Source organism: Colletotrichum scovillei (genome assembly GCF_011075155.1).
Source record: "Colletotrichum scovillei strain TJNH1 chromosome Unknown Contig00008, whole genome shotgun sequence".
NCBI classification, from domain to species: Eukaryota; Fungi; Ascomycota; class Sordariomycetes; order Glomerellales; family Glomerellaceae; genus Colletotrichum; species Colletotrichum scovillei.
In genome coordinates, this window is record NW_023336266.1 from 2,044,388 (window position 1) to 2,067,780 (window position 23,393).

Genomic DNA, 23,393 nt, shown 5'->3' on the forward strand with positions numbered 1-23,393 from the left:
GTCGTAACTTACCCTTGTGTGGCTAGGTACGTTGGTAATGGAAGGTATCCGTACGGCGTAAGGTAAGGTAGGTTAGTGGTGGTGTTTGAGAGAGCCTAGTCGGGCAAAAGGCACCCACCTACCAGCTCTACAAAAGTAAGGTAGGCTGTGTGTGAACCCAGGCAAATCAATTTGTACGAAAGAATGGGACCTAGAGGGGCGAACACACACCTTAGTGTGACCTCTACGGGCCCTACGCACTCACCTTTACCTACCTATTCGCAATTACTCCCGCAGAATTGGCTATGCTGGATGAAAGACCAGGGAACATGGTCGCAATAGACTGACAGTCTGGCAGACGGGGAAGAAACAACTGAGAGACCTATACGCGAAAGACCTTCCGAATTGGGTCGAGCTGTGCCCGTGGTCTCGTGGCTCTGTCTTGTTGACAATGTGTTGTCGAAGAGGGGGCATTGAAGTTTCGTTTTTTTATTCTTTCGCTGCGACCCAGATGTAACATGTGAAAACGCTCACAAGCCCCCCCTTTCCCTCCCCAAAACCGTAGATGGAAACCATTTCCCTTGAGCTGTCCCAATGGCATGGATAAGCTTAGGCGATTCCCTCCTCCCTTCACCCCTGTGCACCCGCGCCCGCCGGGTATTTGTCACTTTTCCCAGTCAGAAGATTTGAGAAGGACAATAACCCCAAGCCTGTCAAACGGAAAGAGGGGGATGGGATAGGTTCGGCCGCTAGCCCGTGTTAACGCGTTTACGACACTTGCATTGTTTTGGTGTGTGGCAGGGACTGGTGAGTGTGTTGACAGTTTTTCTAGACGTGAAAGCTTGATGTGTGTGCGGTGTAGTAAAAAGGTGAGTGCGAGGCAGGGAGTTGGGGTGAAGAGGCGGCTGTCTGGGAGCTGGAGTGGTGGTGATGGTGTGGTGAGCTACCGCACTATCTATATCTAGTACCTTACCTACCCGTACAGCACATACTACAGTAAGGTAAGGTAGGTTGAGGTGGTGTATGGTTGTCCGCCAGAGAAAACCTTGAGCTTCACTTTCTGAGGTGGTTGTTGGGGTCGAGATAGGATATTGTAAGCGGTTGCATTAGTCAGGAGAATGGAAAGAAAGCGAGAAAGAAGGTGGATTATGAAGCCTGTACGCAATACCTACGTAGGGCCGAAGCTGGCCGCCGCTTGTACCGAGCCGGGTTTCTTGTACCCCACCTTTCCGCAGTTCTCCCGGCCGCTCTGCTCTATCAGGTCCCCGTTCGGTCTTGAAATTCTGCCTCCCTGGGTGTTGGCCAATCTCTGTTGCGCAATGATACCACATGCAGTCTGCAGCGTCTTCCACCTCACCTTGCCTTATCTTTCAAGGTACAACGAAAAAAAATCCCATGCAAGAATTCGATATGTCAGCAATGCGGACCTGCGGAGCCAAGACCCCGAAAAAAAGACCCTGTTACGGAATTGTGTGCCGCAACGGTTGACACTTGCCTCAAGGTGCCCATGCCATGGTGCGTGCTACTAAGGTGTTGTCAGCAAAGGCAGCTTACGGATACATACCTACCAGTCGAGGCAGGTGGTATTACCTTGGTAGGCGAAAAGGAAGAAGAAAAAAAACAGACAGCGACAGGGCGCAAACTCTACATTGTGCATCATTGGGATTTGTGATGACGGAAGCTCATCGAACCACGTTTGCTCATCAAATTTTCCAGCTCCAGCTCGCTCCCAGGCTTTCAGCCCGCGCCCTGTTCAATCGCGTCAGCTTCTAGCACGAGGCGGTGTGTGCTTGGGGAATCTTTTGACATGTTTGAAATCGAAGGCGTCATCCAGGGGGGAAACCGAGATATAAAATGTGATTTCATATGAACCTCTGCCCATTTCTGAGCTCTACACTACCTTGCACTACCTTACCTTACTTTGCCTTACACAGCTACACTACTGCGTAGCCCCTCCACACGTATCTTGGACCTTCCCGATCACTCCGATCACTCCGATCGAAAACCCCGGGGAATCCCTCGAGCACCTCATCACCTGCCTACAAGAGCTCAGTGCCTTGCATAGCTCCGGATTGCGCCATTCTCAACCATCCACGCAAAGCTGCAACCCGTGCGAATAATTAAGAGTCATTGGACCAGCTCGTTCTTCCCTGCTCGCAGACCGCCAGTCTCCGCCAAACAAACCCTCGTACCTCAACGTGCCCCTCCAAGACAAGGGCGCAAAGTGAGTAAGACCAGAGGTTGACGATAATCAGAAACAACAAACCACCGAAAACGTCTCTCTCAGCCCGTCTAGACACCTCAGCTACCACTCCCCCGACCACCAAAATCAGCCCATTGACTCACCAAAACCAGACCGTCTTGGTCAGCAGGCGCGCGATTGCGTGATTGATTCCTACTTGCCAATTCGGAGCTTGGGGCATCCCCGATACAAAGCACCGTCATCTTTTTCGGTCACCGGAGTGTAGCGGGGCAATTTCCACCTTAAACATCCTACCGAGACTCGAGCTACTTTTTTTTCGTTCTTCATAACGTAACAAACTACAAGAAAAACGACCCCGCGACTCGACTCGGTTACCGTCGACTTTATTTCGCACAAACCCCGAGACGTAGCCCGAATTCTTTTTCTCTCGAGCCTACTTTTTTTTTTTTTTCTTCATCCTTCTTTCTGCATTTTCTAGATACCCTCGACTCTTCATCCTTTCTTCTTCCTTTAGAAGATAGTCGCAATCTATTACCCCGCCAAACTTCTTCTTATCACGAAAACAACGAACCCCTCCATCGCAAGTTTCGCAACCATGACCGTCCCCGTCGCCGAGCACCCTATCGAGACCCCTCCGCGGGCGCCCTCGCCCGTCCACAACTTCGGCACCCTCGCCGTCCACGCCGGCTCCCCCCACGACCCCGTCACCGGCGCCGTCATCGAGCCAATCTCCCTCTCCACGACCTTCGCCCAGACCAGCGTCGGCAAGCCCGTCGGCGTCTACGAGTACTCGCGCTCCAGCAACCCCAACCGCGACAACTTTGAGCAGGCCGTCGCCGCCCTCGAGCACGCGAAATACGCCCTCGCCTTCTCCTCCGGCTCCGCCACCACCGCCGTCGTCCTCCAGTCCCTCGCCGCCGGCTCCCACGTCATCTCCGTCTCGGACGTCTACGGCGGCACCCACCGCTACTTCACCCAGGTCGCCAAGGCCCACGGCGTCAAGGTCACCTTCACGCCCGAGATCGAGGTCGACATCTCGGCCCACATCACCCCGGCCACCAAGCTCGTCTGGATCGAGAGCCCCTCCAACCCGACCCTCCGCCTCGTCGACGTCCGCGCCGTCGTCACCCAGGCCCACCAGCACGGCATCATGGTCGTCGTCGACAACACCTTCCTCTCCCCCTACGTCCAGAACCCCCTCGACCTCGGCGCCGACATCGTCGTCCACTCCGTCACAAAGTACATCAACGGCCACTCGGACGTCGTCATGGGCGTCGCCGCCTTCAACTCGCCCGACCTCAAGCAGCGCCTCGGCTTCCTCCAAAACGCAATCGGCGCCGTCCCCTCCGCCTTTGACTGCTGGCTCGCCCACCGCGGCCTCAAGACCCTCCACCTCCGCGCCCGCGAGGCCTCCACCAACGCCACCGCCGTCGCCACCGCCCTCGAGGCCTCGGACAACGTCATCGCCGTGAACTACCCCGGCCTCGACTCCCACCCGCACCGCGCCATCGCCAAGAAGCAGCACCGCAACGGCATGGGCGGCGGCATGCTCTCCTTCCGCATCAAGGGCGGCCACGCCGCCGCCGAGCGCTTCTGCCAGCTCACCCGCATCTTCACCCTCGCCGAGTCCCTCGGCGGCGTGGAGTCCCTCGTCGAGGTGCCCAGCAGCATGACCCACGCCGGCATCCCCAAGGACCAGCGCGAGGCCGTCGGCGTCTTTGACGACCTCGTCCGCATCAGCTGCGGTGTCGAGGACGCCGAGGACCTGCGCCGCGATGTACTGCAGGCCCTCGACAAGGCCGTTGCCGAGCCGAAGAACGGCTCCAACGGCGTCAACGGTCACTAGACTAGAGAGAGTAGAGAGAAAGAGAGAGTGAGGCGCATTTCATGACAGTTTTGGATGGAACTTGATTCTACGAAAGGAATCTAGAATCCAGTTCGCCTGGTTTTTTTCAAAGGGAGGGTGGCTGCATTCGATTTGGGAATTTATCTTACGAGCTAGAGACGGAAAAAGTCCATCGACTACCGCTAGCATCATGATCAAAATATCATCATCATATATAAAGGAGGGTTTCAAAAAAAGGGAGCATTAGGCATAGTAAGCAATTGAAATTTTCTAGAACAGGGCTGGAGGGGTATAATGAAGAAGAAGAATGGTAGCATACACTCTACCAGAGAAAACATTGGACCGCAAGCTATTAGGAAGCAAAATTTCGTGTCGTTCAAACGCTTGACCGTGACCAATCCCTCCATGTCTCTGTAAACGTCCCAAAAAGTCCGTGTGATGTTGACAAAAGTCGTACAACGCTACTCAGTAGCCCAACCTATCTTCAGCGTCTCGTGGAAACCCCCTCACTCCTCTGCAAAGTTCAGATTCAGAAGATTCTCTGCCAGGTTTCCTCCACCACCGCCGCCACCGCCATTCTCGCCATCACCGCCTCCGCCTTCGCCCCCTTCTCCTTGGCCGGCATGCTCATTGCGCTGCCGCTGAATCTCATTCATGCCCTGACAAGCAGTCTCGGCAATGTAGTGAAGTTCTTCGAGGGTGCCGCTGTTGCAGTTGGGGAAAACGCCGTCGATGCTGCGTTGCCAACCGCTCGTGGAGTTCCGCACCGCCGTCTGGTAGGCATTAACGTCGTACTCTGTGACCCGCAACGCGCGCGTTCTAGGCCGCATCTGAGTGAGGAGGTAGTCGTTGGAGGCCAGAGCCGGCAGGTAGGACACGGGTGAGCCGTCCGACTGCGGCGGCTGGTAGTAGCCCAGTGCTACTTCGACGAAGCGCTGCGCGATGGAGCGGCCGAGCCCGCAGGGGTCAATGAAGTCGAAATCGGGGGATGAGGGCGCGGGTGACGGCGGTAGATCGTCACGGGTGTAGAGGTCGTAGCCGAGGAATGAAGCACGGCACGTCTGGAGTTTCGGACACGACTCCCGGATGATCATGGCCATCCAGTCATCGTGGAGACCGGGCCTCTGGTTTGGGAGTCCGATCCACAGGATTTCCTTTGAGTCTTCGTTGAGGTTATGCCCCTGTTCCGCCTTCAGGTAGACTTCATTGAGGTACAGCTCGCGTAGGGTCTGGCCGAAGTTGCGTGCGGCGCATCGAAGGACATCTGGTGTAATTTCAACACGCTTCAGTTCGAGGGCCGTCAGACATGGAAGCGTGATCGGTGGAGAGGGAAGCGCGCGGGCCCTCCACTCGTCTATCGTCATGTTCCAGGCCTTTGTTTGCTTGAGGCCCCTAGGTGGACGGTCGTCGTCGGTACCGGATAGACAAAGGGTCTGTAGAACTTCGGCGTTGTGGATAAGATCCCATAGGCAAGTACCGTAGAAGGCCACGCGTGGAGGATCGACTTCGTGACGACGGAAGGATATTACTAGGTGCTCGAGTTGGAGGATGGCGCGCATAATGGCAAGAACATCGGACGGGTTGGTCCATAGGTCGACAATAGCTTGGTCAGACACGTTCTCCAGCACAAGAGTTTTGAGTGAAAGAGAGTCCTCCGGGCGGCGGGAGAAGGCAGAGAAGGTATTCGCGAGGATCATTGTTGCAGCATTACAGCGGTGGCCGACAAGCTGGAAGGGGAGGTTCAGACGTAACGAGGAAACAAATTGGCAGTTGAACAGTATTAATTCGAGGGTATGACGGTAGTCCAGTGTCGTGAAGGAAGCAGGCGACATGCAGTACTGGCGTTGCAATGTCTGGACGAAGTGCTTCATAGAGGGTATTCGATCGAAGATGGTTGACAGGAACTCTACTTCCACTGTTGATGAATCAGCAATAATGCGCAAACTCGGGACCTCTTTCCAGCTTACACTCATCGCGCAACACCATCAAGTCAATGTACATTGACTTGCAGTGGTATCCAATTGTCTGAAGAGAATCGAAATTCGGCTGCCGCCGCCGGCTGTTTTTGCTGAGACGGCTGAATTCGAGGGCGATTGTCCTCAACGCAAAGGGCTTGAGGAAGCGGTCGAAGGCCCTACATACGAGACGCAGATCCAAAATATGATTTCGCGGTGATAAAGCGACGCACTGCCGGAGAATAGCATCTATCAGCTCGCGGGGAAGCGACTCCATGGCGGGATCGTGGGGGAAAGCTCCGGCAAGGCGTGGAAACAGTTCTCGGGGGTCTCTTAGGGGTCCAATGCGCGATACGGGGTGCCGCTGCCCAGGCTCTACCGAAACCTTGACGATGAGAAAGACGGCACGGGGGTCTCGGCCTACCCGAGTCTCGTTGCGGATGCGGATCGCTGGAATCGATTGTCAAGTGACGGTTGATGAGGGTTGGATTGGGAGATTGTAGGTTATCGAGATGAGTGTTGACAATCAAATTGGCGGTCGGAACCCGGACGGATCCTGTCCAAGGTGGAACAAGAAGCGGACGGTGACAGGGAGCTTGGGGCACCCGAGGTGTCACTTCAGGCAGTTGCAGCGCAACGTGCGCTAAAGCCGACAAGGGTTCAGTCACTAGGGTCCCCGCATCTGTAGCTTATCATTCCAAGTTCAGTGAACGTCTTGCAACACCATGGACCAGACACTTCCAAAAATCCCGACGGGGGGAGTCGACTTGGATAATGATTTATCAAAGCAGTGATATTCACTTGCTTCTGAAAAGCTATCATAGATGGCACTCGTTTCCCCTCAACATTGAGCATCGTTAGTTCAGCTCCTTCGGCACGGCATCACCCGCAAACTTTTGTGCTACCTTAGCTCCTGCATGCTCTTGGACCCCATGACACCGACATGTGCTTTTGTCTCATTGCGCCGTTTGCGAAAGCTCCGGCTTAGTCTTCCCAGTTGTAACGCTTAGCAAACCACTTGACAAAGTAGACCAGTCCAAGGAGCACCGGCACTTCGATGAGCGGCCCGACGGTTGTGGCAAGGGCTTCGTCCGACTCAGGCCCGTACGCCGCGACCGCGATTGCGATGGCTAGCTCAAAGTTGTTGCTGGCTGCCGTGAAGGCCTGGGTGCATGCGAGGCCGTAGCGAAATCCCAGTCTGCGAGCGACGAGCAGGGTCGCCGAGAAAATGACGGAGAAGTAGACCACCAGCGGCGCCGCCACGCGCACCACGGAGACGATTTGGTGGACGACTTGGGAGCCCTGAGAGGCGAAGAGGACAATAATCGTATACAAAAGACCGATGAGTGACCAGGGAGCCAGAACAGGTATGATCTTGTTGTTGTACGTGCCGACCCCGATGGTGTAGACCAGTGACAGCCGCGTGAGGATGGCCGCACCAAGAGGAATGCCAAGAAAGATGCCAACTGCCGAGGCAACTGTCGAGTAAGAGATGGATGATATACTGTAGTCTTGGCCGATTACTCGAATATAAAGCAGGGCCACAGGGGCGAAGAGGACGATTTGCAGAAAAGAGTTGACTGCCACGAGGATCGCGCAATAATTCCCATCCCCTCTTGCCTACAATCGACACTGTCAGCATACCGTGGGCGTGTAAGTCACTACCAGCGATGTTCCTACCAGGCTTGTCCAAATCAGCACCATGGCGATACATCTCGCGACTCCGACAAGAATCAACCCGTTTCTGAGACCCTGCTTGTCCGGTAGGAACGCCCATGACAAGGCAAGCTAACACATACTCGTGTTAGCAGGTATTCGATACTGCCTTTGGAAGCATGGAAGGCTGACCATGAAGAGCGGTGCGACTATCCAGTTGAGGATGATGCTGAAGCCGAGTTGGATCCAGATTTCTCTTGTACGGAAGATGGTGTGTAGCTTCTCATACTGAACCTTGCACAATATGGGGTACATCATCACCAGCAGGCCAACGGCTAGAGTCTATAAGCATAACGTATTGAAGAGTTGATTGATTCAGAACTTGCCTATCGGCACAGAGACGCCAGCAAACTTGCCCTGTTGCAGTGCTGGCCCGGCATTGGGTACAAAGTTTCCGAGGAGAATGCCAATCAACATGGCGAGAAAGATCCAGACGGCTAGGAACCGATCCAGAATACCGAGAGACTTAAATACTGAAGGATCTTGTTCGTGCTTGTATTCGATAGATTGTTGCTGCTCGACATCTCGATTTGTACCGTGTTCACTCTGTTTCTCAACCTGGTTTCCGTCTGTTTTCACTCTCAGATGCTGCATATTGCTGGAGGAAGTACTAGACGTTACAAGTACTATGAAAATGAGCCAAATATGAAGGAAATTCAAAAAAATAGATTGGGTGGTAATTCTATTGGCGATCTTTTGAGATAGTCAATTTTGGAATTCTTGAAGTCTTCTTCTATGAGAGCTACTGGGAATAGGAAGGGTGGGCACCTCAGTCTTGGGGGTTTCCCACCAAAAGCAACTCTCCCAATCCTGACCAATCAGAGAAGAGGGGTGACATTTCATTGAAGAAGAAACCGCACCGACTGATTTTCCCGCTTGAAGAGACTTCGCGCTGCCGTCCAGCTCGCGGCGAAAAGGGTTTATCCAATCACTGCGCCATCTGTGTTTCTGGTCTGAGGCCGGACTCACAACTATTCCAGTCCAATACTTGATTAGTTCAGAGGCCTTCCGGTGCCAAAACTCTTTGAACCCCAACGACGGTGGTAATTGGCATAGTGCAAAGCTTGCAAAAACGCTTTTCATCTACTTGCCTGCTTGCATTCGTCATAAGAGAGTTGCTCCATGACCAGCTATTGCTGTGGAATCAAACATGAATTTGAATGGCCCTTTTGGTATCAACCAGGAAGAAAAAGTGCGACGTTGAACTTTGCGAGCAGCAGAGCGAGCGGCTGGGTATTTCCCGAATGCCAGTGATCTGCGACAACTCCTTGAATGTGAGAAACAGGAAATGGAATGATTCTCGTGTTCAAAACTGCGATCTAAGATGTCGACTTGTTCAGGAGTTAGCTCTGTGTTGTTCTGCTAGCTCCAAGTTTTCATCTGATTGACTTTGGCATGCACACGGGCCGGAATCTTCAGCCCCAGCCTCATTCATGCGTTATATTGAAGAGTTAACAAAATACTGAAGCTCCGTAGGCTATAGTTCACCGTGCATTTGAAACCACTGGACCCCTTAATTTGGGCATATAAACAACTCGCCCGCAAGGAGTTCCTTCATAGCTTGCAAAATATGGAAAGAACAGATACTGCGCCTCAGTTCTTCCTCTCGAAGTACGGAGGGGATATCCTTGGGGTACTGACCATATGAATGACTTAAGGCGAAAAGTAACGAGACCTTCACGTGCACTTGGCCATATCGTATAATTGCAACTGCTAGCAATGAAGAAAACACATGGCCATCCGGTGTGCCTTACATCTTGACCCTCGCTGTGGAGGCTGTGCTTTCGCAAGGCTGTTGAGATCAGGCAGAAAGTCGGTACATTAAGTGGCTACTTAGTCATGTTGATCCTAGACACCACCGCTATCGTTGAGAGTAAGTGACTGATCTTACGATCTCAGCTAAGTTACTAACTCATGTCTCCCCGCGATCGTCAACAAACTCATTTCCCCCGCAGGTTTTCTCATGCATTCCTCGATCGGACACGGCGACGGAGCCGGCGGAGGCTTGGGACATCCCAGCTCCGACAGTAGGCAGGTGCACCGGCCAACGTCGCGACTTCCAGGTTGGAACGCGACCATGGATTTAGGCGGGGCGGCTTTAGGTGTCGGGCCGAGAAACCTCCCGAGCTTGCTGTGCCCTCCATCCCGTGCCCACCTGCCTCAATCCTCATGATAAAATTTTCTTCAGCCTGCCAACATAACCGCGACTTTGTCCTTCCCTCACAACCACAATATCCCTCAACCGACCTCCAAAGCCGGTGCCACGACTGCAATTCACCTCAAATCATCCGCGTTGTTTGCACTGGACGGTTGGTCCGACGATGTGACGTGGGCTGTGGGACGCGATTTCATCATTCGCAACGTCGTCATTCTCATATCAGCAAAGCGCCAACCTCAACGAGATGACGAGCGGTGTCATCTCCAAATGATGATGGACATCCTCGATCTCCTCTTGCGGCGCGCTCCTGCATCCTCTCCCGCAACTTGGGCGTTTCTCCCGCTTCGAAACCTCGGGAACCATCAGACCAAGCATCCCACCATAATTTGTCGCGCCCCCATGCCGCATTGGTGTCGTTTCGGATTGATCTTCCCCACGAGGAGCGCAGTCTCGGGTCGCATTTCAGACGCGCGTGCACAATCGGCGCATCGCAAGTGTGAGGCGTTTAAACACAATGTGTCAATCTTCGAACATCGGAAAACGTCTCGCAGAGCGCGACAAAAACCTGCTAACCAACCCGCCAGCTTTCGTGATATCCGTCCTTTTTGGACACAGGCATTAGTGTGTACAGCAATGGGCTTCTCTCTGTGCCATTCTTGCTGAAGGAAAATTTCATCGTGCCAAGATCAAACTCTGCCCTTCTATTACCAAGCACCTACGTCGCTCTTTATTCGATAGCTCTGGTGCATGAAGTAAAGGCAACATCTCGTCAAACTATGCCTGAATATGTTATTCGCCCGAACTATGGACTTTGCGCATCCGAAATACCACAATTGGACGCGTCTTTTCCAGCGGCCGACCTATTGCCAAGTTCTCAGTGGAAATGTCTCGAATCCGTTCGGACGAGCCTCAAATGAAGCCGAATGTGGACCCCACATCAATCTGCCCGGTCCCATTTCTGCTGCCCGGACTGCCCGGCTCACCGCCAACGTGAAGTCAAGGCGATGCGAGCAGTGAGCAAGGGATTTGATACCGCCCGCCCGCGTATCGGCCACATTGCAGGCTTGCGCTACGAGAATGCGACCAGTCGCGACGGCAGAGATTTCAGCTTACATGTCCTGGCGGCCATGATCTGATGGCGAGCGTGTCTGCCGGTGGGGACATTTGCTCAGGGGAACGCTATGCCTAATTCGCTTGTCTGCTAATATTGAAGCTGATGACAGATCCAGAGATACGGCTCCTCGGGCCTTGGCCGCAAGGCTAAGTGCAAGTTCCTAACTTCCTCCTTTTGAGGCGGAGCTCAGCTTGAGGATGACTGCCTGGAAAGTAGCGCCATCCGGGTCCACGAGCCTCGCTCACGGACGCTGTTTAATCTCTTCGAGTCGCCGCACCTTTCTTCTTCTTCTTTCGTTCTTCTGACTTTCTTTTTTACCCCGAAGTCGCGCTCGCAAGTCTGCTACTGACGGATGCCTAGCAGAGGAAATTCAACTCTAGTTCATCCAGCGGAATCCAAACAGTGATTGTTGATGGGGCCGATTGGCAGACTGGGCAGGCGCCTCTATTCAGGGAGAAAACCATCTACCTAGGACCCTGCCTGAAAGGAAGACCAAGGAAGATCGGAGGATTCGGAGAGCAAGACGGACCCCTTCCCTGGGCGATGATGGCATAAGCCGTGTTGGGATACAGGTGGGAAGGTTATTGGCGAGCTAACGTTCCCACTCCCGGACAGGGGGGCAAAGCAACGAGGCATGGCAATTCGAGCAAAGTCAGGAATTGCGATGTGCGATGCTTGACAGCTGACAAGCGGAACCACATTGGATGATGCCCTGCTGGCAGTCGCACAACGAATCCAGGCACTCTAATCCAGTGTAGATCGATGCATACCGGCGAAGCAAGCACGCAAGCCACCGGCGTATGACGATGGCACGAGACGGCACTTTAGCATTATGAGCCGAGACACTTTCATTCCTCCCGATTATCGTTCATATGTGGAGGGAGAACAAAGTTTTTGTCTTTTGTGCCTTGGAGCACGGGATATCCTCCCGCGAATTCCAACGGCGACGGCCCTGCACAGCTGAAAGGACAATGGGAACACCGGGAATTGCTGGCCCCTGCGTACCGGTGACGCGCGCCTGGCTATTCGAATATGGGCCGCCAAACAGCTACGACTCTCCAGATGGGAATAATGTGGCGCGTTGGCAAACGCCAGAAGCGGAACTTTGAGTCGAACGGGGCGTACAATTTCATTACCGCCGTTACCCTCGATGCTCAAGGCGCTTTCACTAGTGGGAATGCACAAAGTGTAAATTGGTCGGAGGCGCGGGAACAAGATCAAACCCGGATCGGACATGCTGTCAGGCGACTCTCACACTTGCCAGTTGCCCGCCATGGACAGATACATCTTGGAAGTTGGAACTGCCGCCATTATCTTCCTGTCTGCAGCCTGCAGGGCCCTTCCACCTGGCTGCAGATGCGCACATGCAGCTGCAGCAGCGCTTCAATATCGGCCGAATTACAGCAGGATGGCACGGTGGGCTGGCTTGGCTGGAGAGAGAGCCCCCACGCACGCCATGCGCCCAACCCGAAGTGTTGCGAGTCGTGATACTTGCGGTGTTCTGTTCCAGCGTCCACGGTACCCTGCCGAGTACCGATGAAGCGAAGCGGGTCAAGCAACGGTCGACTCGTTTGATCTCCCACAGGTGTTGGCTCCCTCGCCTTGTTGTGCGCTGAGCCAGGAGGCCCCAGGACAAGGCCAGACGAAAATCGCCCGAACACTTTGTCAGAACTTGGCGCCCTGAGAGAGACTTGGAGAGGGTCGGGGGGAGTTTGACTTGACGGTCGAGCGTTTGCAGATGTCAGCTATCAAGGCTATCATGCAGAACGCGCGACTCGCATCACGCCCGTTCGCTCGACACGTTCGTTCAGAATGTTCTGTGCGTACCGAACGAATTACTAACTCAGGGGCTTTTTCTCACTGTCAATGCCAATGTTGAGAGTTGGACAGCAGCTGCTAGCTCTGTGCCTTGTACACTAAAACGCCGTACCGCCCTCGCGAACGCTAGCAGGAACAGAGAAAAAAAAGAGACGGAAGAGAACGCTGGACAAACCCCCCCTCGATCGGTGAGACAGTTGAGCAGAGAGCCAATGGGACCGGCCGCCGAAGCGTGAACGCTTTAGTTTTAGCCAGGGGCAGTTCTGAAGGGGGCGGACAGGTAGAACAAGCTTGAAAGACAAGCCATCCGTCCCGCGGGTAGATCCCCCTCTCCCCTCTTAAACTTCAAAGACGACTGACATGGTGTAGTGGGAGGATTGAGCGCGCACTGGTCTCAGACTCAGGTCAGGTCGGTCCCTCGAATTCGTCGCGAAGGGGATTGGGTGCGTTTGAGAGAGAGTAAAAGCGCGTCTCCTACTGATACTTGATAGGGTCTAAAGACTCGGAGATGCGGTATCATGATTAAGGTACGTGCTGGTCGGAATGTGCACAATGACTAGCGGCTCGTTTGAACAGCTGGACACATGTGCTGTTGAACAAAAGTCGGAACAATGGGAGGGCGTTTTCCGTACGAGTTGGTACGAGTGCGGGAACACTGATTATAGGCACACAATGAACGAGCAGCTTCTCCTCCCCCCGCCCGCTCCTTGCAGGCATCTCGTGTCTCTCTCGGCCAGCAGAGCTGCCGTGGGCCAAGGCAGGTTTTCTTGTCTTTTTCTAGTTGTCTCTGATTTTCCTGGGACGGCACTGGTAGAAAGGGGAGGGAAAAGGCGGGTACCCTCGTTCGTATTAATCCCCGCTGGCGCTGGCGTTGCGGCGATCATCCACCCCGTCAAACCCATCCGTGGACCATGGAATCCATGATCCCAAGTTCCAACGCGCCAAAAGAGAGGAGCCCCTCCCCTCGTCACCCCGTTTAGCTTCGATCCATCCTGTTATCCGTACCGTAGTGCGTAGAGATACGGGAAGGGAGGAGGTTGGGCTTTTGTTGGCACATGTACAGGTACATTGACGAACACTTTACTTTTTTTTTTTTTTTTTTTGGTCAGGTATTTTGGCGACGGAAGTATTGCACGGCCGCACATCTCACACGCGTTCAAACATTTCGCGCGGGAAGGGAAAAAAGGGAGTGAATTGCATTAGTCCGTTTTTGTGTTTTATTCTCCTACATCAGACCGGACGGGAGGCGACCCAACGTTTATTTCTCCTGATTTTTTAACGTGCCGCTGTGCTGCCGAGCTGCTTTAGGCAGGGTGCGGCGTCTGTGTGTACCTTAGAGAGGGCGGCGCCGCCGCGAGAAAGCTGACCGTCTCAATTCTTAGTAGAGAGGGCGGCGCCGCCGCGAGAAAGCTGACCGTCTCAATTCTTAGGATCTTTGTACATGAGGCGGACCAATTTGATGGATTTAAGAGAAATTGAATCTTACATTGGGCCGCCCGTACCTTCTCGTGTGTATTACCTTAGAATCTGGTGGCTTAGCGGGATATTCTTCGTCTATGTCTGCTTCTTCCGATTAAATCAGAGAGGCAGGCATACTTCATCATGATCTAGGACGAATGAGAATAAGAGCAAGAGACTTATCGAAAAAGACCAAAGCCAAGACGAGGCAGGTACAGTACATGGCACTTCTTCTGCCTCGTACTGCGTACGGTGATGTACCTTACCATTAGTCCGTACCCTCACCTCACTTTCCCAGGGACTACTGCGTAAGGTGCGTTGTATGTGGCATAGTGGGAGTAATATTACTACTCCAGTTGCTAATACCTGATTCCCACTGACGTATTATGTGCGCTCCTGGTTTCTATTATTACTGCTACCCGCTACTTGTTACTTGCGAAGGTACTTACTTGCTGCATCTCTGCGTCTACGTCTCCTCCGTCTGTGACCGCTAACCCCGTACCCCCCCGTACCTCCCCCGTCCGTCGTGTTCCCGTTTCCCGATTGTTCGATCCGTCCCTGCAATTCTCTCTCTCGCTCGCTCTTTCTGCCTTGGACCTTGAAGCTTTCTTTCCCTTGTGTGCCTATCCTTCCTTCCAAAGATCTTTCTGACATCTCGTCATCCCTTTCGCTACCGTACCTCGGGCAAACGCACGACTCTTACCAATCCACTCTCGCTACCTTGTCTACTGTCACTCTGCCTACCGGGCTGTCAGCTTTCTCTCGTTATTTTCTTGTGTCATTTGCCTCTTGAGACATTGAATATCGGCCGATCCATCGAGTCCAAGACCCTCTTGCACAATTCTTTCCCCTTCTCCTCCTCCTCCTCCCCCAACAAGCTTCCTTGTCTCGCCCGGTGACCGGAAAGGCGTTTAATTTGCATCATCTTAGCATCTACCGTCTTTTCTCTCCTGTCGCATCAGAGCAGCAGCGCGCGTTCCCTGGCGACAAGAAAAAAAGGTGGAGGCCGTCATAATATTCCCAGCTCCGCTATTTATCGCCCTCTCTCACTTTGAAACGTTCCAGCTCCAGTCTTGGACAGGGAACCCTTCACCCCGACCGTCACCTCCCGCTGCGGCTGCACCAACTTTCAGATTTCCCAGTCCTGCTCGCTGCTCAGACACCCTCGCTCGACCTTGGGATTTCTCCGTGTACACTACTACACACAGTATCTACTCCGTACGGATACGCAACAGCCTCCTCTTTTTTGCGTTGTCCTTGCGTCGACAGTTGATCCCCGACGAAGCTGCCGCTGGATTGGACCTTGCAACGAACCAGGAAAGCAAAAACCCAGACAAACCCGCTCAACCACCACAACCACAACCACAACCACCACCGAACAACAAGACCTAGACCCAGACAGACCCAGATCAAGGTTTATACCTGAGAAGGGACGCAAGAGAAGCAGCTGGTTGCCTCGCCTCACCACCAGTCGTTCGTTCCTTTTTCGCTCGTTTTACGGCTCCGCCTCGATTGTTCCTTCTTGTCTCGAGAACCTGAACGGTTTGTTCCTACGGACCCCGAACGGATACTATTCATATCTCATTATCCACACCCTGGATCGCCCACCCTCAACGAACGAACCCTCCCGTCCACTTGCCGCCTTGTATCTTTTTCTCCCTCCCTCTGCCGGCCCAGAGCATACCTTACCATACCGATCGCCGACAAACCCAAAACCAAAGAAACACCTTTCCTTGCCTGTACACACCCCAGGTTTTTTTGTCATGTCCAATTGAGGGGGAATTCCTTAACTTGACCTTAACCACACCTTATCTCACAAGGCCGCCTTACTACATACCTTAACTTGGGAGACTGCAGACGTCGTGCCACCGTAACACACCGAGCATTCCGGCCGTCCTCCCTTACCCAACCCAAATCGACCCTCGTACATTGCATTCCTAGTCGCAACTGCATGCTCTAGGTCACTGTTGCCCGCGCGATCGCAAATAACAGCCCACCAGAGCTCGGCACGGGCACCGACACCTGCACCTGCTGCTTGTCTCTGTCTCTGTACCTGTGTGTACTGGCAGAGGAATCCTCTCTAATTGTGTTGGTGCGACTTGCCATGAAATGAAAGGCCCGACGCTGACGATGGCTCCGGCCGTTGTCCAACCAGTTAATGGTTCTTACCTACACCGATCCCATACCTCCGACGACCGTAACAACGCCTCAGGAGCGTCTACAACTTCATCAACAACAGCACCCACACAGCAGAAAGGCTCGAGCGTGCAGGGACGAGCTGCATTCGAGCTTCCCTCATTTGACACCCTTCCCGAGTTCAACACCAACCTCTACCTCGACGGCAAGTCCAAGGAAGCTGCTGCTAAAGAGCAGGCGGCCGCAGCCGCAGCCGCAGCAGCCGCGCCACGACCAAACCCGGCCATGTTGTTAAAACCTCCAAAAGAGGAGGACAAGGAGAACACGAGAGATGGAAAGCAAAAGGAGAAGGACAAAGATGCCGAGAAGCTGCAGAAAAGGGGGAGGAGGGCTTCATTGATGGAGCGACGTAAATCTTGGCTACCAACATCTAGATCGCCGTCAAAGTTCAAGGAGCCGCCGGTGCCCGAACGACCCGCCATGCCCGAAAGACCCAGCACTCATGCCGGAGACCACGTGAGCGCTGCACCTCTTGCTGCGACGTCTGCCGCCCCCGTAGCACCGACACCGCCGACGCGACCTCTCGAGCCAGAACGCCCCAGGACGGTCTCGGAGAGTTTTGCTACCTTTGCGAAGAAGTCATGGATGTCCACATCCCGTTCCCCGTCCCCGAAGCGAAATCCAGACCCTCCCGCTCCACCGCCTTCTCGCCCTTCCCGAAGCAGGGCCCCAAGTAACGAGAACATCAAGGGTGTGGACTCGACCCGCAAGAGGCCAGTGTCTATGCTGGTCGACACAGAGACTGCCGCTTCAAAGAGTGCCGAATCATTAAAGCCTGCACGCACCCTGAACAGAACCAGCACTTTCTTGACAAAGATTAAGCAGCGACCGAAAAGCATGCTCATCACCCTGGGATCAAACAACGAGATCGATACGAATGCTTTGCCCCCATCATCACTGAGCCTGCCTCCGCCCAAACCTGCTGTTGAGAACGATCAGCCCAGCAAGAAGACCAAAAACAGCAGTAACAACAACAACAATAATAGTAATAAGATCAAAAAGCCCGAGTCGAAACCAGCTTCGTTCGCCGAATCCCAAACAACAGCAACGGACGAGTCTCTGATGAGCGAAATGTCGGTCAACAAGGACACCATCTGGTCGGTTTTCCGGTCGCTCGACACCGAGAGTGGAAGCTTCGCCACCAAAACCATGGCCCAGCGCATGCATTCCGTGCGTGTAACCTTGTTGCCATTTTTGCGAACCTATATGAATCACATCACCAACAAGGGACTCATTCTGGAAGATGTCGAGCGGAGGGCGATTGTGCTGAACAAGTGGTGGACTGGTTTGCTGGATATGCTGGACGGTCAGGGCCAGCAGCTCCCAGGCGTTGACCGGCCGGTTCTGCTGGAGGCTTTGACCATGCTGATGATGCGACCAGAATGGCGACAGACGACGACGTACTTCATGTCGTTGGTGGATCGCTCACCAAACGAACGCGTCCGACCGCGATCGGGCACCCAGTCCACAGCAGACTCATCACAGGCATCGAGCCAAGCTTTCCTTGCCGAATCCGCCGAGCACAATGTACGGACCATGTTTGTGAGCAACCTCATGAGGCAGATGCAAATCGTGGTGGAGAAGATGTCGCTCCGACACGCACCTCTCAGTCTCGTCAATTGGTGCGGTAAGGCGTGCGCGTACGCGTTCTTTTTCTGCCCGTCTGTGGCCGAGATCCTCGTGCGATTGTGGGATTTGCGACCCGAGCTCATTCGAAGGACGGCTGACGAGTTTGGGCTGCCCAAGAAGAATGGCGGCGAGAGCGAGGACATCATGGCCCTATTCCCACCTAATGTGGGCGTATTGGGCTGGCAATCGCAAAAGACAATCAGTGCTCGCTTCAAGGAACGAGTGAAACTTTCCGTGATGGCGGCGAGGATCCCTTGGTTCAGCCCTTGGGTGACGCGATGGCGTGGTGGTGATACTGACTTGTTTTTCATCTTCTGCAAGTACTACCACATTCTATCCGAGGAGTTCATGCCCGAAGGCCTCCCTCTGCTTGAGAAGGCGCGGTCACCAGGTTTTATACTGGTACAGGCGCAGATTCTTGCGTGTATCGAGTCCACGATCCACCGCCAGGCCGAAGTCGACGCTATTTACAACCCGCCCATGCCGACGGATTCATTTTACGGTGCTGATGCTGCTGCGACCGCGATGACAATTCCAGGGAACTTATTGAAGAACATGGCCGAGAACCGCCTCATTGTGTTGTTGAAGGATATTCTGGGCGAAACGTTACCAGTCATTGCTGCCGCGAGACGAACCTTTGCTGAAGCCTTCCTCTCTGTGACTCGTGCTGCGACCCGCCGCGTATCCGCTTTCGACCACAGCGCCGTGTTCACGCTCTGTGATTTCTTGGAAGAGGCATTGGTGGCGTACGACCAGCTCGACGATCTCGAGAACCCGAATATCGCCAAGAGTATCGACTGGTCTTTTTGGCTCAACGTCTGCAGAAAGATGCTCATTTCCGACAACGCTATGACGGAAGTTCGGCTCCTGTCCTTCATCTTCTCGACCTGGGAGGCAGTCACGGCAAATCCGGTACGGAAGAAGGCTTTGTGTCTGGACTGGCTGCTTTCCGAGGAGACGTTCGACACTTACTTCAATCACTGGTGCCCAATGGTGCGCGGCTACTACATGCGCCTGCTCTGCTGGCGCATATGTCGTGACGGCGGCAGCGCGAACGAAGTTGACGCGTGAGTTATGCCATATCCCGCAAGTCAACAAGACTTACTAACATTCACCAGTGAAATCTTCCTTGTTGCCGCAGCGAGACTGAAGACCGTCTGGGCCCACTACCTCTTCCTCCGCAACGACGCCGATGCCGCAGGAAGGCTTCCGCCCTCGACATCACCATGCCTCCCCACGCCGGGCAAGAAGTTCATGATCATCCGTACGGAAGTGAACATTCCGCAACCAGGCTACTTCAACCAGCCTTTCGACTCGTTCTCCAAAATTGTCAATGGCGAGGGAGTCATGTCATCAACACCGGCGACAGAAACCAAGGAGGTTGCCAAGCCCGACAACAGCAAGAAGCGCTGGTCTCTGCTTGGCAAGGTGCTGTCTTTGGGTGGTAACGGTTCGGATAGCGAGGACAATGAGTCCTCGCGCAAGGAAACGACGCCGCCCAAGTCTGCCACTCTTTCCAAACGCCGTCAAGGAGGCCCGCCTCTGCCTCCCAAAATTTCCACTTCATCGGCCTCAGCTGTCACGACGTCGTCTGACGGAAGCTCGCCGGGCGCCTCGCCAATCTTCATGGAGCAGAAGTTCGTGTTCAAGTTCACGCTGACCTGGCAGTCTCCTGCTGTCGCCCAGCCTCGCGATCGTATCCTTACTCGCCCGCGCCTCCCCGCCCCGGCGCAGGCCTGGGTCACTTCCCGTTCGAGGAGCGGCAGCAACCCTCCTCCACCTGCTGCTGGTCTTCCCGATCCTACACGATGTGTCTCTGGCTCCAAGAAGAAGGGCCTTGTCGACGAAGCCAGGAACGCCAGTCCTCTCGCCTCCCCCACCCTCGAGCGCAAGTCTTCGGTCACTGCGGTATCGTCATCCTCTCTCGTGCGCAGGCTCAGCAACAAGTTCGACTTTGAGAACAACCCGAACGTCGAGCTGATGACCTTCGACTTTGAAAGTGCAGAGAAGTCATCTGCTTCATCCGTGTCTTCCGACTCATCAACGGCCTCATCGCCTACCGAGAGCAAGACCGAGGAGGAGGCGCAGCAGCCGTCGGAGCCTGAGCCCCAACCCCCGCAATCCAAGGCCATGGCCCAGGCTCATGCCGTGCTCCAGGCTCAGCAACGGCCTCATCTGTCCAAATCTGGAAGCCGTAGGACCGGCCCCGAGCCTCTTACGCAGCCCCTTCGCCCGACGGGAATTTACGTCAAGCGCGCCGTTTACGCCGGTCGTGCTTTGGCCGAGTGGAGCATCGTCGTTGCCGAATGCAACGGCTTCGTCGACCGCAGACGCGATGAGGGTGTTCTTGGCCTCAGCGATGTGGAAGTCCCGATGCTTACTGTCGAAGGCTTCCGAAAGCTCGGCTAAATACCTAGTCTACTATACCCGCCATGCTTGCTCTCAACACTCGAATGCATTCATACACGAAAATTGCGTATCTCTTTCACAGCAACGAAAGTTACGACATGGAACCGGAGAAGAACACTAAACGATTCTCTCTCCGCATGACAGCAATAACAGCAACATCAAAGAGTCTGGCGTTGACGAGCACATCCCTCGCAGCCTCACGAGGCGGGCTTATCATTTCATTCATGGAGAATTTCTTTGCATCGCCACAGCATTATATGGATCCGTCCAAGCCGACGGTCGCTTTACTCAAAGCTCTTGAACGAGCCCTCCTTTTCATCTCTGTTTCGGCGCTCCTATTCAAGTCTTCGCAGCCCAGAGCAATTTCCGACTTTTTCTCTCCCAAGCTCAGGTGGCTTTTGCTCTTCTTCACCGTCAGTATTGTTCGAACCACCACATCATCAAAGTAATGATAGTTTAAATCTCTTCCCTTCTTACTCGTGGTCACTTGTTTTGATTTTCGGCGTTTTTGGGGTCAAACTGGAAAGAGCGGATAACCAAACTCCCTCTCAGTTCGGGATCTTCAAGGGATGTCAAGGGATGTGTGTGAGGAATCAGGGTTCGCAATTGTTTTTCGTTTTGAGGCCTATCAAGGGAGCTTCTTCTGCTTCCCTTGAGAACTTTGTCTTCTTGACTTTTTGCTTCATTTCTTTTTTTGCGTTCGTCACAAACCGGGGAACACGGGACGGATTGTTTCATTTTTTTCAACTGATCGGGTCGCATTACACACACATGCCAATCTTTGTTGCTTTGTTCGAATCTAAGGGAAGGGGCCGAGAGGAAGACAGGTATTGAAGGATATATCCCAAACAAATCAAAGTCCAATGAGAGACAACATTCTGAATCAACTACTGGCGTCCTGCACGCACTATACATGCCTGTGATCGAATTTTTTCAACATCGGCTTTGGTGCCGGAGGAAGCACTTTTTAACTACTTCATTACGCAAAGGTGAGAACGCGTCTCGGTTGGAGAACTCGGCCAGCATGAGTCTGGATTGTGTTTTTGAACCAGAGCTCTTACCGTAGAGTACATCAAGAGGCCCGAAGTTCTGGTATAGAAGAATTCGGTGATATTTGTCTTGATGATTGGAGGTCCTTGGTATGCAGAAGCTAACTTTCTACTGATGGTTTGTACTATATAGCTTGCATTCGCAAGTCCCTGTTTCTTTGAGTTGAAAATGGGCCTTGTCGATCCTTCAATGGCTGGCGTGGGTATACTGTCACGATTTTCTGTAGGAGTCTCGGGGGGGGGGTGGCTTGCCCTCGTTACTCGGGTCGCACTTTGTTGAAGAGAACTGTGCTTTCTCTATGCGTTAGAGTGTCAGGATAGATGAACCTTGTTGCCATGTCTAGTCATATTATGAAGCGTCCTTCTCACCATGCGTTGCACTGCCATCTCCTGGCACGCTGACGATCCTCTCCCTTTGAAATACACCAAATCGTGGGAGTTGTTTTATGATTTTTGATACGATGTCACGCACCAGCTGGTCTACGGCTTGGGATTCTATAAGATGCCGACTTCCCAGCGCGCAAAAGCTCGGATACGACAAGACAACATGGGGCTTCCTGGATGAAGTCTACACGAAATCCATTCCTCCTTGAGATAGTCGTACTGCTGTCGGCTGAGAATATCTCATATACATTATCTTTCCGATCTTCATAAGGCAGTCAAGACGGGGGTTTAAAGTTGGAAAGAGTCATCGTCCTACCGCGGTAGGTGGGTATTCTTCAAGGAATGCTTTGATAGAGGCGGGGAGGAGTATTGAGAGCTGTTTTGGTTCTACTTTGTAGTGTGCAGCTTTGTTACTTCTAGGTTATAGATGAACACAGAGTTTTTCGTACGTCAGCTTTAAGCAGGGGGCTCCAGTAATGTACTCCGACTTTCATCCCAAGAGAACGGACATATCGCTTGGGCATAAAACACCTTCGTATCCCTTGAATGATTTATGTATGAGTCAATTCGCCCAGGGGAAGACTCGCAAGACAATACACTTGGCTGGAACTTGATCCTCGAGTCTCGAGTACGTTTCTCCACCCGAGCTGCGCGATTTTTCTCCTATGCCGAGAAAGGCGACCACCAAGTTGTCATTTCTCTCTCTTTCTCTTTGCCTGAGATAAGGTAGTCGCCTTTAGTAAGAGAATGCGGACATAGCTAGAGGGACATGCTGGGAAACCACTCCCTTTACCAGAGACTAACAATGTGCCGCAAGGCTCCTCAGGGCCTTCTACCAAAGGCGGGGACCCAGCACAGAATGAGTAGAGTACGGACCTCCCGCTATAAGGCGTTGCGCATTATCTGCAGATGGAGCATGGAAATTATCTCAAAGTATCTCATCATTGTGCATCTTGTAATGGGCGTGTTCCTCCACAGATTGGTCTCGCCTCCTGGAGCAAGACCCCTTATTTATGATGCTACTGGCCTAATTAAGAGAGCAAATCATCCGTAAAAGGCTGCTCTATCAGTCTAAATCGATAGAAATATTAACAGATACATTGTTGCGGGATAAGAATGGGTGTGTGAAAACAACACTCGAAAGATCCGAATCCTCTCATGATTTGAAAACGTTGCGGTCCTGACACCTGTACATCTATATAGATACGTTCAGCACTCAGCTCATTTCTGAACGACCGTTTTGTATAGAGCGTCACAAACTTGTGGTTCAGTACTTGCAAGCCGTCACATTATCGATATCTCTTTCCTGTTTTCGTGGGTGTTGTATTTGTATCTTTCGCAAACGGACTTGATGCCCGACTTGTGACGGTGCCATCGTATAAGGCGTCCAGCCATTTCGTGTGTCAACCTTGACGAGTAGTATTTGGTGACAATAATTTGCTTGAATTTGGAAAATAACGAGGTGGAGAGGTGGAATAC

At 53.2% G+C, this 23,393-nt stretch overlaps 4 protein-coding genes across 4 annotated transcripts; 2 read left to right on the top strand and 2 right to left on the bottom strand.

Moving 5' to 3' along the window:
- Positions 1–1,198: 1,198 nt before the first annotated feature.
- HER10_EVM0002600 (uncharacterized protein) lies at positions 1,199–6,690 on the bottom strand. Its single transcript, XM_035472306.1, has 2 exons — positions 5,996–6,690; positions 1,199–5,943 (listed from the first exon to the last, which is right to left on the bottom strand). Exons 1-2 carry the CDS (start codon positions 6,258–6,260, stop codon positions 4,535–4,537), a joined length of 1,674 nt encoding a protein of 557 aa, XP_035330493.1. The 5' UTR covers positions 6,261–6,690; the 3' UTR covers positions 1,199–4,534.
- On the top strand, positions 2,778–4,028 carry HER10_EVM0006724 (Cys/Met metabolism PLP-dependent enzyme; the record flags this gene model as incomplete). Its single annotated transcript, XM_035476302.1, has 1 exon — positions 2,778–4,028. One exon carries the CDS (start codon positions 2,778–2,780, stop codon positions 4,026–4,028), a length of 1,251 nt encoding a protein of 416 aa, XP_035330744.1.
- A 277-nt stretch (positions 6,691–6,967) lies between the features above and the next one.
- Positions 6,968–8,293, bottom strand: HER10_EVM0000192 (arsenical-resistance protein; the record flags this gene model as incomplete). Its single annotated transcript, XM_035469986.1, has 4 exons — positions 6,968–7,603; positions 7,664–7,771; positions 7,832–7,974; positions 8,026–8,293. The coding sequence occupies 4 exons, from the start codon at positions 8,291–8,293 to the stop codon at positions 6,968–6,970; spliced, it is 1,155 nt and encodes a 384-aa protein (XP_035330343.1).
- A 6,520-nt stretch (positions 8,294–14,813) lies between these two features.
- On the top strand, positions 14,814–21,366 carry HER10_EVM0012655 (uncharacterized protein). The gene is made up of 2 exons (XM_035483183.1): positions 14,814–19,139; positions 19,191–21,366. Exons 1-2 carry the CDS (start codon positions 16,357–16,359, stop codon positions 20,479–20,481), a joined length of 4,074 nt encoding a protein of 1,357 aa, XP_035331071.1. The 5' UTR covers positions 14,814–16,356; the 3' UTR covers positions 20,482–21,366.
- Positions 21,367–23,393: the final 2,027 nt, after the last annotated feature.

Excerpts from the sequence above, each read along its gene's own strand:
- HER10_EVM0002600 (XM_035472306.1), bottom strand. The coding sequence starts at position 6,260 with ATGGAGTCGCTTCCCCGCGAGCTGATAGATGCTATTCTCCGGCAGTGC. Across the intron at positions 5,944-5,995 it reads GATGGTGTTGCGCGATGAGT|TGGAAGTAGAGTTCCTGTCA; the intron begins GTAAGCTGGAAA and ends ATTCATCAACAG.
- HER10_EVM0012655 (XM_035483183.1), top strand. The coding sequence starts at position 16,357 with ATGAAAGGCCCGACGCTGACGATGGCTCCGGCCGTTGTCCAACCAGTT. Across the intron at positions 19,140-19,190 it reads AGCGCGAACGAAGTTGACGC|TGAAATCTTCCTTGTTGCCG; the intron begins GTGAGTTATGCC and ends AACATTCACCAG.